Consider the following 18,253-nt stretch of genomic DNA (forward strand, 5'->3'; position numbering starts at 1 on the left):
AAAAAAAAAAAAAAGGAAATAATAATCGTGTATAACCTTGCCACCCAAAGATAATCACTATTATTATTTTGGCATATTTCTTCCCATTTTCTTTTCTTTGACGTGGGTATGGCTTTCTTTTCCATGAATCTGGGTGAACATTTTCCCATGTCAGGAACCACCCTGCACCTCATGAGACTCTCTCACATTTGAACACTGGCACCAACCCTCTCTTGTTAGACATCTGAACTGCTTCTAGTTGGGCTATTTCATCGTCCATAGATCTCTTTCTTACATGGTGATGATGTTCATCAATGGCATGCCTGGAAGCAGGACACTGAGTTGAGGAGCACGCGTGTGCTTCAGATCACACTTGCTGCCAATTTGTCCCTAGACAGTTGGCACTGATCTTTCCTTCCACCCTCAGTGTACGAGGGCCTTGTTTTGCTGGGAATCATCCTGTCTCATGGACACTAGTGCAGGGCTTCAATAGGGAATCCAGGGTGAGTAAGAAAAGACTCGATAATGAAGAGGCAGGCATGGTTGCCCAAAAAGACCAATTAGATTCTCCAAAATTAAATGATGTTTGGAGTCCTGAGTTGGAGTCTGAGCATGACAAGCTGCATGACCAGCTTGCACGATTTTCCTTCTCTGGGTCTCAGTTTCCTTTCCTAAAAAGTGAAGTGGTGATGGATGCAATCAGCAAAAGAGGAAAAAAAAAGGTCAGGACATTAGCCTTCTTGCTTCCAATGGGGCCCCGAGTGTGAGGCAGCCCCTGGAGCTGCATGCGTGGGTCTGTGAGATACACCTGTCACGGTGACAGTCATTCCCCATGAGAAGGAAGCTCTGTTCTTGCCCAAGGCATGCACAGAGCCTTCTTACCCTCCTAACTAGTGGGGTCAGAGGTCATTTGAGATAGCCAACTTGTAGGACTCTTAAAACATTTATGGCTGCTCCAGTAATCTCCTTCCAGAGTTGAAGGAACCAAGTGGACCCTGTGCTTGGGACCTGCCTGAAGGTTTTCTAGCTTTGGTGGACAAGACAGGAGTCCGAACCTCCTCATTCCTCCCTGAATGCTTTCGTCCCAGGGGTGGCTGCCTCACCTGCCATCAACTCACCTGTTCTGTGAATGACATGGATTTAGGAAGGTACAGATCAAGTTATCACCACACACTATGGACCCAATGTTGGATCTCTCACCCCCAATGTCTTGGCGGTTGGAGTAAAGGGAGAATGAAGGATAAATGAGGTGATGAGGGTAGAGCTGTGATCCAGTAGGATTTGTGGCCTCACAAGGAGAGAGACAGGAGCTCGAGTGCTATTTCTCTCCCTTGCAAAGGAGGACACAACAAGATGATGGCCATCCACAAGCCAGGAAGTCCTCACCCAATGGGCTAGCACCTTGCTGGAGGGCTGGCAGCCTCCAGAACTGTGGGAGGTGAGTGTGGTTTAGGTCCCCGGGCCACTATTTTGGTCTGGCAGCCCCAGCAGCAGACGAAGACACCACACAACAGAATCTGGAAGAATCTATGAGAAACAAGCATGGCTTTCACCACGGTGTGACTCTTGCCAGACAAACACAACTGAGCCTTCATGGAGCCCTCAGAGTCTCCATGGAGTCCCCAGAGAAGGCGAGAGTTGGGGGGGGCCCAGGCCAGGCACCAGTCTAGGGGATCCTTGCGGCCACCCTGCTCTGGACAGTTACTGTGTTGGCCTGGGCACTGTCCGGCAGACAAGGGGTGGCTCCGGCCCGCCGGTGGGTCCGCTCTGCTCCCGCTGGCCTGCCTACACTTCTGGAACACCACAGGGTAGGGGATCAAGTGTCTCCCATAGACCTCAGGCTCCATCCCCAGCGTAGACGCTGTCTCTGGCCTGTGGTCCAGGGAGTCACACCACTTCTCACTTGCAGCAGAGCCGGAAAACAGAAACACGATGAGGCTGTCCCCCACCCACGCCTGGCGCCCGCTCCCCAATCCTGAGAATCTGATAGCACCCCACAGGCTAAGGGCGTCACAAGCCAAGTCCAAAAAAAAAGACCACTCCTCAGAGACACACACGTCTGTTGTCTTATTCAGAAAGGCTTCCTGCCTGGAGATACTCATGCTGACTCAAGGCATGTTGTCTTGTAAAGAAATCCAAAGCCTGGGCTGGTTACAGGCTCGTCAGGTACCCCCCCCCACCTTTTTATTTTTGGATACTGAGTGTATGCCCTACACAGCACCAGGCTCTGGACATTAGCTCACCGATCCCTCTCAACAACCAGGAGGGCATCACCGAAATTTCCAGATTGCAGGTGGGGAAAGGGTCGGGTCACCATGTGCTCAGTTGCTGCCCAGGGGGGGCACTGGGACCCTTTCCCGCTCACGAGGTGCCCTTCTCCGCAGGCCCAGTGTCTTTCTCGAGGGTCAGGCAGACATTCAGTGGCAAGGGACAGGAAATCTAATTATACAAAACTACCAGGACCCGATCTATTTCTCAGTGTTAGCTAAATATTCTGAATCTCTCTTCTGAAAACACATTCTTGCTGTTCCCTGACCTGGCATACTCAAACAGTCGGAATAGGGGTTTTAGTCCTTCCAGACCATCTCCTGGAAGAAGGTCTCTCTTGAAAACAGTGTTTCCCCCAAACAGGACCAAAGAAGATACAACAATCAAGTTAAAATGGAATTGGTTCATTGGGATCTCCTGTCCTTTGCAAGGTTTTATTATTTAGATGGTGCTTATGCATTGTTTGGAACCAGAAAACAATTGTCCTTTGTCCACGAATGCAAATGGAAGGCCATCAGCCCAATGGAAGGCCATTGGCCCAGCGGGGAGTGGGAGCACAGAGCACCATTTTGCAACATATGTGCCCCCCTTCACCCCCACCCTGATGTGGGGTTTTGGCTTCATGGAGTGTTCTTTCCACTGCTCTCCTGTTGAGGGAGGCTAACGCAACATCTTCCAATCCTGGAACAAACCACTTCCACACACAGTATCCCTTGTCAGACACTCATGAGTGAAGCAAATTCTTTTCTCAACAGTTGATACTTAACATACGAGACTAGAAAACTGAATGTATTTTGCAATCATTTCAGAAGAGATTTTGGAAGTAGGGGCATCTACTCACCATCTCACAGACCCACGTCATGTGAGGTCAACATAGTACCTCCTTCTTTCTTTAGAAAAAAAGAAATGATGTAAAATTGCTGAAACGGTGCTCTGATTGAATGATGGTCCATTTCGAATTAATTTTGAATTACGACATTGCTACTCATTTAAAAGGTTTTTTTCTTCAAGGGTTAGCTTCTTGCCCTGAGAGGTTGGTCACGGTGTTCTGGGTGTGCAGAAGGGAAAGGGGGTGTCAGGGACTCCATGTTTGCTCAGCTCAGCGTGGCCAAGGGCGGACCTTCGGCACCAGGGCATTGTTGTTCTAAGCACACGGCTTCAGGTCACATCCGGGGAGTGGGTTATGTGGAAGCGCCGGGGTGACGGACTAAGAAATGTCAGAGCAGATGGAAGGATGTGATATGGAGAACGGAGAGGAGGAGGAGGGAGAGGATGAGACAGAGAGGCTAGATATTTTCCTTTTAGATTTTTAAAAAATTTTTAAATTTAAATCCAATTAATTAACATATACTGTATGATTAGTTTCAGGGGTAGAAGTCAGTGATTCATGAGTTGCAGAGAACCCCCCACGCTCTTCCCATCACGCCACCCCCCCCCCCGCATGCCCATCACCCGGTTACCGCATCTCTCTGTCCACCACCCCTCCGGCAACCCTCAGTTTGTTTCCTAGGATTAAGAGTCTCTTACGGTGTGTCTCCCTCTCTGATTTCAACTTTCGTCTTATTTTTCTCCCTTAAGCATTTAAAAACTATTTCTTGATCTGTCGTCTACTTGTGCTTTTTTTCTGCTTCCTCCCTCTCAAGGAAACTTGTCTTTAAAAAACAACAACAACAAAAGATTTTATTTATTTACTTGACACAGAGAGAGAGAGAGAGAAGGAACACAAGCAGGGGGAGTGGGAGAGGGAGAAGCAGGCTTCCTGCTCCTTCACAGCACCCTGGGATCAGGACCCGAGCCTAATTTTTGAAAATAATATGAAACGTACCATTGTAACCACTATTAAGCACACAATTCGGCGGCGTTGAGTTGTAAGTCGGATCTCCTGAACTTTTCTCCCCTTGCAGATCTGGAACTCTGAAGACATCCAGCCACCCCCTTGTCCCCTGTCCTCCGGCCGCCCGGAACCACCACCGTACTTTCTCCATGACTCTATTTCAGTTATCTTCTAGAAGTGGAATCTACAGAGTTTGTTTTTTTTGTGGCTGGTTTGTTTCCCTTAGCACGACAGCCCCAAGGCGCACCCATGTTGCCCCGTGGCACAGGATTTCTTCCTCTTTGATGCTGAATTTGACTCCACTGTGTGGAGACACGGCATTTCGCTCACCCATTTACCCATCGACGGACCCTTGGGTTGCTTCTGGATCTTGGACTCTGTAAATAATTTAGCTGCTATCAACACCAGTGTGCCAATAGATCTTCAAAACCCTGTTTGGGCCATTTTATGTAATACTGAAGTTTCAGTCTCTGCGTGCATTTCTAGTCTATGATCCAGTGTTACCATCTGTAGTTGCCGCCTTATACGTGAGACCCTGGGATCTTCTCCATCCTAGGACCGGAAGTTTGTGCCCTTTGACGAACACACACCCCTGGCCCCCACCCTTAGCCCCTGGCAACCACTGCTCTGCTCTCTGTTCCCATGAGTTCAACTGTCGTGTTGTTTTTTGTTTTCTGTTTTTTTTTTTTTTTTTCTTTTTTTTTACAATTCCATATACAAGTGATGCCATGAAGAATCTGTCTTTTTCTGTCTGGCTTATTTCACTCAGAATGCCCTCCAGACCCCAGATCCATCCACGTTGTTGCAAATTGTTTTTCTTTCACTTTTTTAAAAATTAATTTATTTATTTGAGAGAGAGCACGAAAGGGGAGAAGGTCAGAGGGAGAAGCAGGAGGCCTGATGCGGGACTCGATTCTGGGACTCCGGGATCTTGACCTGAGCTGAAGGCAGTTGCTTAACCAACTGAGTCACCCAGGTGCCCTGCAAATTGTTTTTCAAGGCTGAGTAATATTCCATTTTCTTTTTTTTGTTTAAGATTTTTATTCACTTATTTGAGAGAGAGAGGCAGAGCCCGAGAGGAGGGAGGGTCAGAGGGAGAAGCAGACTCCCCGCTGAGCAGGGAGCCCCATGTGGGACTCAATCCCAGGACTCCAGGATCATGACCTGAGCCGAAGGCAGTCGCCCAACCAACTGAGCCACCCAGGCGCCCAATATTCCATTTTCTTTATCCATTTGTCCATTGAAAGATGCCTCCCTTCTCTCTGTACCTTGGCGATGGTGAATAACACAAGCCAGCAGACACGGGTATCTTGGAGACCATTTCATCTCCTGCAGGAGATTCACCATGGTAGGGTTCTGGGATCCCACGGCAGATCTATCTTTGCCCCCTTTTTAAGGCTGATTTTGAGAGTAGGCATACAAATTCAGATCCCCCAAGAGAGGTCACCCCAATCTCCAGGCTGGAAAGGGAAACAGGGTGTTGCTCTCCCGAAGGGGAGGCCTTCTCACCAGCTTGTCCAGAGGCAAGGGACCTGGCCAGGGACCCTTTGCCAGGAGGAGCCCCCCTCCCTGGCTCGGCTCACCACCACAGAGCCTGAGCCAAGCGCGGGGGCCTTCTCGCTGCCCACTCTCTCCCTCCTCCCCGCACCCCTGCCCAGGCCCCAGGCAGGGCCCCCTCCCAGCTGTGCCCCTGCTCCCGCTGCCGACCCATGATGTCACCAGCCCAGTAGCTGAATGGCCCGACCTGAACGAACCCCTGCCTGCCCCTCTGGAAATGCAGAAAGCCCCCTCCCTGGCCTTCCCAGCCCATCTCCCCGCACCCCTCCCAGCCACCCCTGCTCCCCTCCGTGGGCGGCTAGGGTTTCCAGGCGGGTGTGGGGAAAGTGCCTCGGGTTTATCAGAGTTCATCGGACTGTCTAACAGCAGGCGCCGCGCTGCCAGCATCCCTGCGACTAGAATTTCAACCATTTTCACTGCTTAACACCTCGCTGTCTCCTCCCCACCCCCAACCCCACATAATAAGCTCCATTCTTTTCTAGCCGGCCAGCAGCAGGGGCAGCCCGGGACCTCCCGCGTGGGGACACAGGCTTCCCTGAGCCTGCCGGAGAGTCTCCGCTTTCGGCCAACACATTCGGCTGTAACCCTAGCAGGCCGGGGGGGGGAGAGGGGCGCCAGGGCCGAGCCATGGTGGATGTGCGCTTATCCGGGGGTCGCGGGCGCTCAGCTTCCACCGTGACCCTGGGAGCCAGCAAGAATAGGCTTGGCCCTATCTGACCTTGCAGGGAGGTCTGGGCGCTGCTTTGGTCTCCCTGTGGGGGCAGGAGAGGGATTTTAGGGAGGGAGACAAACCAGAAACAGGGTCAGGTATCATCCTGAGAATTAGGCTCCGTTCCCTCCAAGGCATGGGCCCCTGGGTGACCCCGGACAGGGGAGGGTCATTCGAGGACCCGGACCAGATGAATTCGGCTCAGATGGTCGCACAGGCCCTTAGCTGGGACCATGGACGATGGCCGTCTGAATACGGCAGGGAGATGCGCTTGGATGGCTTTTAGTAGGAGTCAGCTGTGCTTAGCTTTTGTTTTGGGGTTTTTTTTGAGAGAGAGAGAGAGAGATTTCATATTTTAGCTTTTGTGTTGTGGCCGGTGCTCACCAGCATCTGTGACTGAAGTGATGTCGAGCCCCAGGACGTCAGGATCTGGTAGGTTCGTCCTACACATGCGGACGCCGTGATCTGTGCTCTGACTCCACGGGCGTCCACTTTCTACAGCAACACGAGCAGCTCCACCAGCCCCGGACTGGTGTTCCCCCGGTGACCGGACGCTGCCACCTTCTGGGGGGCAACTACACCATTTCATGGTCTCTGCGTGTTTTGTTTTTAATATGGTTAGAAGGCAGCCGGGAATATCCTTGGCTTGTAACTTTGCAACTTTACATGAGCTTCTGAAGTAAATGCATAAAAGTCAACTGAAAGAAATGAGGCCGTGTGATGGGTCAAGGCCCCTTGGGTCCCTGATGAGGGCAAAGACACTCCTCTTCTCCACGTTCCTCCCGCTTTGCTGCAAGCAGCTGCGGGAGGGCGCTGTGGGCCTGAGCCAGCGGGCCCCACAGCAGAGACGGGGCCCACAGTGCCTTCGGGTCTCAGGTGGGGGTGAGGTGCCCCAGGGGGAGGGAGGCGGAGGATGCGGGAGCAGGGGACACACCGGGGGGCCGCCCTGCGTGGGCCAAGGCAGCAAGAGGCGCATCGCAGCAGAACCCAGCAGAACCGCAGGAATCCGTCGTCCGTTCCGGACCCCAGAGGCTGTCTCCCCGTTTGCTTCCCCCATGGCCATGCGACAATGGAGGGTGAGCCAGCAAGGTTTGGGGACACAGGAGACCTCCAGGTGTTGTACCGCCGGGCACCTTCCTGCCCTCCTGCCATCCTTCACGTGGCCCCGGACCTAAGTCCATGCAGGCTCCTTCCTTGCTCCTTACCTGCGCAGAGCTCTGTGGGGGCTCGCCTGTCCCCTCCGCAGAGACTAGGACACGTCACCGGCACGCTGCAGCCGCTGTGTGACAGCAGGAAGGGGAAGCGGCCTGAGCACCCACCCCCCAGCCGGAGCCCCTGCCCGCGGGGCCCGCGACTCATTCATCACATCCACAGCCGCTTGGTCTGCGTCTCTCCAAGGAGGGCGAGTGACATTTAAAAGCCACTGAGTGGGCACGGGAGTTCCGTGGTTCTCCGCCTCTGCCGTGTGACGGTTGCGGCCTGGAACCCCCTTCCCCAGCCGCTCACCGCACTGGAGCTCCCCAGGTCGCTTCCATGTCCCTCCGGCACACGGCGCTGTGCCTCAGACAGTGGCTTCCCACGTGCTTTCTACGGAAAGTGGAGAAAGACGTGGCTGGTGCGATCCTGTGGCCTCCAGCCCAGCACAGCCCCTGGCCCCTTGGCGCCTGGACAGAGTTAGAAAGCAGCCCAGCCTTCCTGCCGCGGACCCCTGCTTTCAGAGGCTGGTGCTGGAGTCACCGCTCCAGGCTGCCCTGTGGTCTCCCTTCTTCTGCCCTTGCCCTGTGACACACAGCTGACCCACTAAGGCAGGTCCTGGACGCGGGTCCGGAGATCCACCCAGAGTCACAGCAGAAGCTGCCTTCGTGCTGTCCAGAGCGTCCCGGGTCACCAGACAAGCAAAGGCACTGTGGCCAGACTGGCCTGTGCTCCAAGAGGAGCTATGTCACGAGGGTGAGGCATTTGATGTCCCTGTAATTTTAGGGTTTTTTTGCACGACTTATTTTCCTTTATTTTAGTATTTTTATGAAGAACAATTAAGTTTCCCCCTAGGTGCTCTCGGTTGAGTGTCTGATCCTTGGTTTCAGCTCAGGTCATGATCTCAGAGTCGTGAGATCAAGCCCCACATTGCATCAGGCTCTGCGCTCAGCGTGGAGTCCGCCTGAGCTTCTCTCCCTCCCCCTCAGCCTCTCCCCAGCTCATGCACGCGCACTCTCTCTCTCTCTCCAAGAAATAATCTATTAAAAAAAAGAATAGTGAGTTCTGGGGGGGCCACCTGGGTGGTGCAGTCTGTTAAGCATCCAACACTTGGTTTCAGCTCAGGTCGTGATCCCGGGGTCCTGGGATAGAGGCCCAAGTTGCATCATTGGGCTCCCTGCTCACCAGGGAGCCGGCTTCTCCCTCTCCCTCTGTTCCTCCCCTACTCACACTCTCGCTTTCTAAAATAGATTGGTAAATCTTTTTCAAAAAGATACGTAAGCTCTTATATAAAATACTCCTACTTTTCCCCTCCACGCTTCCCCAGTTCTGAAAGGCTAGACCCTGTGCCAATGCCCCTTCCCCCGACAGACAAAAAACAGGCCCTTCCTCTTCAAAGCTGCATACATTTTATCTGGACCTTTGTGTGGGCACACAGCTGTCTTTTACAACTAATTGCTTGAAATGCTATCTCCAGGGATGCCCTCCACATACTTAGTGCCCACTAAATACTGGGTAAATGAAACAATAGGCAAACATGTTAGTCTTGAAACATTTTGGCTTCTGGGAAGGTTGCATGAACAGTTAAAAAGTGTTATGGCCCATCAGTAGTACACCAAGTTTTATATTATGTTCTCATCGTAAGTTCTCAGAAGGCTCAGTTTTAGTCTTCCAGGCAGGCTCAAAAGGCTAAAGAGGTTGAAAAAAATAAAGAGTTGCCCCTGGATTGCCAAGGAGAACTTTCAGTTTCTAGAATATTCCTGGGCTCCAGCCTTCTTCAAAAGCAAATACACTTGGCTTCTGAGCTGAGCCATCAAACTTTGAACTGGTTCCGTCTTCCCCGTGGAAAGGTCTGTTTTTTCCATAGCATCTATGTGAACGTGCAGGCTAGAAGCTGGCTTTCAGCGTCCTATGGCATTTACAGAGCTGGAAAATTCCAGCAATGTCAGGCAGACTTCTAGTTGGAAATTTAACAGGACATGCATGTGTACCACACATACATTCGTTCCACTCAAATACTGGGACTACTGTCTTTTCTACATTGCCCTCATATGTTTCAAATCGTATTTATTTTTAAAGGGCATACAAAAATGTATTTATAATGAATTTGGTACTGAGTGTGCGATGAAATTATTTATGTGACATATCAATAAGCTTTGCACGTGTTTCATCTTATATAACCAGAAATTCCCCATGAGCAATCAGGACATTGGGCTTTCTCTTACACAAACACAGCTGTTGTTTTGAGAAAATAATATCATTAACAGAGAAGTTTTAGAAAGAATGCTGTGTCAATAAAAATTCATTTTAAATTGGACTCCTATGAAATGTATACACACACACACACTTTAACCTTTATTAGCAACGATTCCAGTAGAAAGGACTATTGCTAGAACTTCTCTTCTTCCCAAGTCCCAAAGACTTATAATAAAAACAGACACTTTGAAGATAGAAAGTTCACTTCTATTCCTGAGTTTGAGCTGATGCCAAAATAACAGAAGGGACGTGTCCCCAGACGAGCGGTCAAGGCTGTAAATCTCTCTTCAGGCACCCTCTCTGCAGAGCCAGAGGCTGACGCAAGGAATGAATGAGATCCCTAGGGATGCGCCTGGAGAGGACCGATGGGGAGCCTGAGGGCAAGCCCATGGGTTGGTAGAGGAGAGAAATTCAGCAAAAGAGACAAAAAAAAAAATGTGTTTTAATCACACAAAAGAAGCAAAGTGATCCAGAATTCCAGAGAGAGGATGAGGCTGACCTAGTCACGCGGTAGAGGTTTGAAGACCCTAACGGCGGGGGGTCGGCTGACGTCAGGAAAGGGAGCGTGACGTCTGACATAGGCTCCCGTCAACGTAGTGAAGGCAGAAGCTGAATCTGATGAGTTAAACACGGGGTAAAAAGAAAAAAAAAAAAAAAAAAAGACGTTTGGAACACCTCTCTCTGTAGCACGCCTGAGGCAGACAGGAAAGAAAGCTGAGAGCTCAAGGGAAGCAGGTCGGGGACAGGCTTCAGACCAGAGGACACTTCCAGAGTGACATTTGGAACCAAGAGGGCAGAATCTGGTGGGAAACAAGAGGCTGGAGATTCGAGAAAGAGAGAAAATCCCCAGAGCCCCCACCCAGGGGGCGTGAGAGTGGAGGTGGGCAGTGACCGCGGGCAGGAGGGGGCGTGAAGACCAGCGAGTCGCTGTGCTACGAGCCCAAGCCAAGGGCGGGGGGCTCCTACGGTATTCTCCCCCAACAGGGGGCCAGTGAGGGGGCAGCTGGGGGGTCAGGGGGCCCAGAAGGTGGAGCGGAGCACGATCGTGTTGTGGAAAAGAGGGAGCTGAGTTTGCTCAATGCCAGCAGAAGCCCCGGGGACGGGGATGGGGAGGGGCACGGGGAGTGGTGGCTTTCCCTGGGTGTCCTTGGCAGCCCAGAGCGCAGGGCTGGGGACGGAACCTTCTGGAGGAAGGTGGGTAGAGTGAGAAGGCTGCTGCCTCTCGGAAGATGCTCCGGGCCACCTGACTTAGAGGAGGACGTTCTGTGGCCGCCTCTGCACACGCCCTGCCTGCTCGTGCGCAGCTTGTCCATCTCTGGACCGCTTCCCACTGCCTTCCTGCCCTCACAGCTGTGCTTCCTCCGCACGCGGGCCGCAGCCCACGGCCACGTTCACGGACGGTGTTTCCGGCGTGGTTCCCATCCTTGCATTCGTTCTACCTCCCGCTCCAAACCGCCACCTCCCTGGAGGTTGGGCTCTGTTTTCCTCTGGATCCCTGGGTCTGGAACACTGGATCTCCAAACCCACTGGGTCAGCCAGTGAATCATGTTGCACTGAGTCCTTGGAAGTCCAGGAAGTATCTTCATCGGCCCGCAGCAGATAAAGATCCTGGGGTCTTAGTGCAGCCCCTTCGTGTTACAGATGAAGAAGCCAGCGCCTGGGGGGGAGGGCTGACTTGACGCCCCAGCTCTCCGGTGTCTGCTGGTTTTCTCTTTCACGTGGCTTTCCAGTGCCGTCACTCCTGTTCTGTGGCTGTGCTGGCTCTGACCCAGGGGTGCTCCATTCGGAATTTAACAGGGCTCAGTGGGGATCAGCAGGGCCCCTCAGCCCCAGAGGGGCAAGGTCTCAACCACAGGCTAGAAAGGCTCCTGGAGGAGGGAAGGCGCCCCGGAGGCAAATGGAAGAAGCAGCAGCAAGACAGTGGGGGTCAGGGTGTGGGAATGAGGGACCAGAAAAGGAGGTGACAGAAGTTCTGGGAAGTCAGAGTCTCAGGAGCTAAGGGACAGACAGGTTTCAGGTGTGCCTCTCTGTGTCTGACAGGCGCGTAAGGCCGGTCACCTTGTGCTGTTTTAAGTTCTTCCCATGTCACTCACTCCTCCGTTTCCATATATTTACATGTCGTTCAGAAATGTCTGTAAGCAAGCAGCACAGTTAGAGCCACCGGGCTCTACTTCCTGCAGCCCTCACTCAAAACAGAATTGGACCGATATGCTGTCTTTAGACATCAATTTCTTTGTTTAAAAAAGAAAGAAAGAAAGAAAGAAAGAAGCCTCTTGAATGTGAAGTATCTCCTACCCTCCTTATTAAACGGACTAAAATAAATATTTAAAGTTACATTTCTAAGTCTTGGCTTAGCTATGTTGCTTTATTTGCTGTTTATTTTAGCTGGACCATGTTCTCAGGGTTCCAGGAGCCCCTCCGACAGAGGAGCAGCACTGTGTACATTCTGGGGAGTTAACCCAGGGGACAGAATTCATATTTTGGCCTCAGCAGCTTAGTCAGCTCAGGCTGCTGTTCCAAGAATACCATCGATCGAGTGACTTGGCGCATGTTTCTTGCTCACAGCTCTGGAGGCTGGAGGTCCGGGATCGGGGAGCCCGAAGATGGGGTGTCTGGTGAGAGCCTTCTTCCTCGTTCACAGACAGCTGACTTCTTGCTGTCCTCGCACTACGCACGACGGAGAGCAGAAAGATCCCCTCTCCAGCGCCTTGTCCTAAGAGGGCACTAATCCCACCGGGGCCCCACCCTCCGGACCGCGTCTCCTTCCACAGGACCTGCCACCAAATACCACGACACTGGGGGTTTAGGCTGCAGCCCATGAATTCTGGGAGGACGCAAACATTACTTCCATTCGCTGTAGCCAAGAGGTACGTGTAAAGACGTGAATCCTGTCCCTCATCTACCTACGAGGGTACACGATTCAGTGGAAGACTTTATGTCAAGCCCGACAAGGTCAAGGATATCTTGCTGGCTCCCAGCGCCCAAGCCTCACCCTGTGGCTTATCTTCCAGGTCCCACTCCCTCTGGCTGGAAGTGGCAAATCCTGGAAAAGTCGGAATGAAGAAGGGAAACACCCAGCATCGTGGGGGTGGGGAACATCCCATCCATTTTATTTGGGGAATGTGACGCCTTACATTAGAAGACCCTTAGAGGGACCCCGCTCAGATGTTTCTCTTCTTCAGATGAGGGAGGGGATAGGGACCCAGGAAGGAACCTGCTGAGACCTCAGTCAGTTAACTTTTCGGACGTGCTAATACCGGCTGTGGTGAGAACGTGAGATTGACTCTTCAATCTCTCACTTAGCACCCTGCCCCCGTTCACAGGTGCTCAAGGGAGAGAAATGATGGCCCACGAGCTGAAATCGAGGCAAAGCTAACAAAATGAATTCTGGGCATTCACCGTGGCCCCGTTCTACTGCCTCGTAACGTGGGGAAAACCACTCAACTGGACTCTGCCTCAGTTTGCCCAACGGAAAAAGAAATTCTTCCTTTCCTCTGCGTTTGATTTTAAGTTTTTAATTTATTCCTTAATTTTTTTTTAAGCAGAGGATGAGAGAGAATGGGTGCCCAAGTGGGGGGAAGGGCAGAAGGAGAAGGAGAGAATTTCAAGCAGACTCCATCCCGAGTGGGGAGCCCAACATGGGGCTCGGTCCTATGACCCTGAGACCACGACCCGAGCTGAAATCAAAAGTCGTATGCTCAACTGACTGAGTCACCCACAACACACATGGCCAGCAGAAAATATTGTTTTCCACTCCAATCACAAGGTCCTAAGTGTAACACGGCTGCGGAGATTTTTGGAGCTATCACCATCTCGGGCTGAAACAGATCATTTGAGGGTAAATAAGTTTTGCAGTAAAAAGAGACGGTGAAGAGGAGGACAAAGAAAAGTGGGATTTGTCTGAAGTAAAAACATTAGAATAAAAGCTCAACCGTGATACTCAAAAACCATCTTTCCCCGAGAGGAGGAGGAGGAGGGGTACCTCACGGGAGTAGTCTCTGCTCTCGGGAAGCAGCCGTAACGGGTGTTGTGTAGTAAGGGTTCTCCCGACAGTCTTTTTTTCTTTTTTCTTTCTCGAGGAAACTCCATGCCCAGCGTGGGGCTTGAACTCACAACCTTGAGATCAAGTGCAGGCTCTGTCCTGGCAACCCTGGGGCCCAGGCTGGACTGTGGGTGTCCCCTGAGGCCGCCGGACGGGCTGGGCCATCTGGGCTGGTGCCTTCGCCGCGCCGGCATGAGGACAGGCCGCCGAGTCTGGGAAGACGGAGCCCCAGAAGCCAGAGCGGGCTGGGTAGGACCCATTGAGGGGCCCGAAGCGGGGCGAGAGCGGGTCTCTGAGACAGAACAAAAAGCTGCCCCTGCCCCCCTAACCTCCCGAAGCCGCCTGGTCTGCTAGGAACATGTGGATGTCATTGTGCTGCTCAAATGCTTCCCTGGGGAGGGCGAACATGATAAACAATTTTCCTAGCTCCGAGTCCTCTCCAAGTGCTAAGGAGGCTTCCACATCGCGTGAGAAGCGCGCTCTGCAGTCGCTCCCGACAGGAAGAAACCCCCTGCGAGGCCGGCACCAAAGCTTTGATTCAAATCCGCCTCACGTTCCCATAGTCGTTTCTCTGACCCCAATCCTTCTCGCCATGTGCGTCCCAACTGCGCGCCTCACCCAGCAAGGACCAGGCTCTGCTGAACCTTGGGGGCCCCGAGACAACCCCACAGCAAGAGCAAGGACTGGCGAGGAGGACAGGGCAGTGGGGGCCCCCAATGCCACCCTCGGCCCCGCTTCCCCTGGGTAGGGTGACAGGCTGGGCACGGGGCCCCGCTGGAAGAAGGGTGTCGCTCCCTGACCTCTGTCGTCCCGGCCACTGATTTTAACCTTTGCCTCGTGGCAGCAGATGGCTCCTCCGAGTTCTGGAACCAAAGTGCCCCCTCTCGTGTGGTCCACGGGATTTACCTCTCTGAGATGCGTGCAGGCCTCTGGGCCGTGAGTCCACCCCGCCTTCTGGAAGCCCGTTCCTGGGAGGAGGCTGACACCACACTCTGTGCTGCCGCCGTCTCCCATGCCCCGCCTGCGAGAGCCTATCTGTCACCTCCCCGAGGACCGCTAGCAAGCAAGGCCAGAACTATGACAATGAGGGGAGGGTGCCAAGTCAGAGAGAGCGGGCTAGCTCTCCAACCCAGACAGGCCAGTGAAAAACAGCCACGCGGGTAGTCCTGTTTATTAGCTTTACTGGAATAAATAGAAGCACGCCCATCAGCACTGCCCAGTGGTTTACAGAGCCCGTCAGACATCGGTATCTGGGATGCAGATCTTCTATTTCCAACCAAGTTTTTCTTTTTAAAATGAAAACTCACTTTCACAGGCAAGATATCACAGCAGGAGAAAATCCTCTCCAAAGAAAAGGCTTAATTGTTTACAGTGATCAAATCTATGAGCTATTTGCCTGCCCATGGCCGGGGCCCCATGAGAGGTCCCCCTGAGGCTACACATCTGGAGAAGACAGTGGTTCTAAGAGGAGGGATTCCTAAGCACCAGCATACGGTGAGAAGCAGAGTGGCCAGCCTTGGCCATCTCCACGCAGATAGGGAGCTTTGTGGCAGATGTGCCGTCATCAGTTACGACAGGCGACAAGACAGACAAGCCGGTTGCTATGAGACGCAGGGTGACCTTTTCCCCTTGGGCCACCATCTTTCTCTGTGGGATGGGGGGAAGGTGGAGGCAGGGGCAGGAAGTGGGAGGAGATGACAGTTCCGCTTCCGAGGCCTGACTCTACCCTTCCCTCAGGCAGACCGCGGCCTCCACGCCGCTAGCGGAAGGTCACGGGTGGCAGCTCACTGCCAAGACACAAAGATGCGCAAGCGACAGGAAGCGCGCCGTGGGGTCCCCGAAGACCACTTCCCTGTCACGCACTCATGCGTCCTGGCCGCCGGCATCAGAGTCGGCCGGAGGGTCTCGGGCCAAAGGACGTCTGTGCGTCAAAAGGATGGCTGGCCAGGTAGTCTCGGTACTCCCCGTCGATCAGTTTGGCCGCGTTACTCCTGGCGAACCAGCAGTCCACCTGCTCCTCCCCGTTGTAGATTTTCCGCTGTTTCCAGACCACGGGGACCTGGTGTCCTCTCACCTTCAGGACGGTCTCCGCCGGCTCGCCTGCCTTCGGGGACGGAGGACCGGAGGGCTCCGCGGTGAGCCTGGCGTCCCGGCTCAGGAACTGACCTGGGGGGACACAAGAGACCATCGGGTCTGAGCCAAGAGCAGGGCAGCCCTGCGGTGAAATAGCTCGTGCCAATGTCGGGCCCTGGTGAGCAGCCAGTGCACGGGGATACCTACGGGCGGGGGACAGATGCGCCCAGAGGCTGGTGCACCTGACTGCCCTCACAGGCCGCGCTCTCCCAGCAGACTCACACCTCTCTGCCTGTTTGCGGGGTGCGGACGGGGGAGTCCTAGGTTGGGCTCGCCGCGGCCTCCCCTTCTGGAAGCTGGCTGCTAACACTGGAAAGCTGCCTAACGACTCATCTAGACAAGTGACCACCATCTCCGCGTGAGCTGGGAGAGAGCACGGGCCGGACAGGGAAGGAGGCTGGGGTCTTCCCTCTCCTCCAGGCCACAGCCCCGCTCCCAGACTGAGTCTTCGGTGGGTGTGGAAAGCCCAGTTCGGCCGTTCCTGATCCGCACCCCCAGAATTCTGTGGGTCAAGCGAGGGCACGGCTAAGGCTGCAGGAATCCTGGCCCACGTCTGGGCGAGGCGGCTCCTGCTTGGCAGTCAAGTGGGACAGAAACACATCCAGCTCGAGTGCCAGGAAATGCTGCTTTCTAAACTGGGCCCTGGCGGCAGCTCACCCTTTACTTTTGGGCAAGAGGCCCACATGGGCCTGCACGTCGAAAACAGCCAGAGAGGCCGCCGGCCTGCTGCTCAGGGCCGGGGGGGCGGGGGGGACGCGCGCCCGGGGCTGGGCTGGGGACTGCCCTTGCCGGTATCTCCTTCCCCAGAGTCAGGAGCCAGACCTCAAGAGGGTGACCCCCGAAGTCACCCTCTTTGCTCACTTTTCCAGAAGGCCGGTGAGAACTAGCGGATGCAGCCCCTTCCCATTCTAGAAAGTCACCAGGGAGCGAGGCCTGGCATCTCATGACTGCACTGCTCAGGCGAGCTAACCGTGCTGGCAACAGCAGCCTCACGCTGGGAAGCTGACTTCTGGGCTCTGCGCCAGCGTGAGAGCAGCTGCCTACCTAACAGTCCGTGGCAGTTGCCGGAGAGGCCTTTGCTGTTGGCGATGTAGAAACCCAGGTGGTTTCGCTGGTAGGGCGCCGGCTTTTTGTACAGGTGAATGAGGATGACGAAGGCGATGCTGCCCTGGATGGTGACGGTGACGTTGGCGTTCGCGGACACAGACACCTCCAGCCCCCGACTCCCCGCCACCGCGCTCTGGTTGCAGGGGAGGACCAGCCTCTCCCCACCGTCCAAGATGACTCTGCTGGGTGTGATCTCCAGGTAAGACCTCTCCGGCTTGTTGACCAGGATGGTGATGGTGCGGAAGTAGGTGCGCTGCTTCTTGTGGCCGCTTGGGGGCGCCGGGGCCCCAATCAGCTCTCCGTTCACCGTCACACCTGGAAGGCAGCGGGACGAAGGCAGTGGTTAGGGCACCGTCCGACCCGCGGGAAGGGGCCACTTGGTCCTGTTGGATGAGTGAAAGCATGCATGCGTGAAGGTGTGAGAGACGCCGTCCCCTTGTTATCCATACGCTGGACCCAAGGAAGCAAGGTGTAGGCTTGTCCTCCCGGGGGCAAGGGGAAGGGGCCCGGAGGAGAAATCGCAGCCTGAACAGGAGCCAAGTACGGAACCCTCAGGGCTCCAGGATTCCCCGGCTCTTTCCCAACCCGGATGCCATCCTGATCACAAAGACGCCAGGAACAGCCCCTAGGAAAGTGGGCGCCTCTGGTGGGGGCGAGGGGGTACAGTCAGGCCCCCATCTCCCTGCTGAGCCTAAGTTAGGACAAGTTGAGATTTAGGTCAAAAGCTAGGAGGAAGCCTTGCAAGAGAACAAGGTTGAACACGAGCCCTGGGACCACACCTTCCATAACTGCGTCACGCGTCACCTGGCCTTCAAGAAAGGCATCCTCCTGGAACGGAGAACAGCCACACGGCCATCCCTCGGGCACTGCTACCTGCGTGTGGCTTGAGGGCTGTGCATATACTGACCCCTTTCAGCCAGCCTCTCCCCAGACTGCAGGGGTCAGAGCCCTGTTCACCTCCGAGTTCCGTGCACACAGAGCTGGGGGCTTCACGTCTGCCCTGCAGAGGAACCACGAGGGCTGGTTTTAGGGCTCCAGCTGTCCCACCGTTTTGGTTTTGGAATGGAGAGATGTGGTAACAATAACAGATCCTGAATCTCTACAGCCCCTGTGCATTTACAAAACGACTTCGCATCTGTTACGGAATTTGGCCTTTGCAGTAGCCTGGTGAGAC

The 18,253-nt window shown here is 54.0% G+C and overlaps 1 protein-coding gene across 1 annotated transcript in view; it reads right to left on the reverse strand.

Annotated features, from left to right (window-relative positions):
* Nucleotides 1–14,992: 14,992 nt before the first annotated feature.
* Nucleotides 14,993–18,253, reverse strand: part of ITIH5 (inter-alpha-trypsin inhibitor heavy chain 5) — a 72,710-nt gene continuing 69,449 nt past the window's right edge. Inside the window, exons 13-14 of the mRNA XM_059404055.1 lie at nucleotides 17,017–17,394; nucleotides 14,993–16,005 (exon numbers count right to left, since the gene is read on the reverse strand). Coding sequence (XP_059260038.1) covers nucleotides 15,725–16,005; nucleotides 17,017–17,394 — 659 coding nt within the window. The 3' untranslated portion in view covers nucleotides 14,993–15,724. The remainder of the gene's footprint in view (nucleotides 16,006–17,016; nucleotides 17,395–18,253) is intronic.

The sequence above is a fragment of the Mustela nigripes genome, chromosome 6 (assembly GCF_022355385.1).
Source record: "Mustela nigripes isolate SB6536 chromosome 6, MUSNIG.SB6536, whole genome shotgun sequence".
NCBI classification, from domain to species: Eukaryota; Metazoa; Chordata; class Mammalia; order Carnivora; family Mustelidae; genus Mustela; species Mustela nigripes.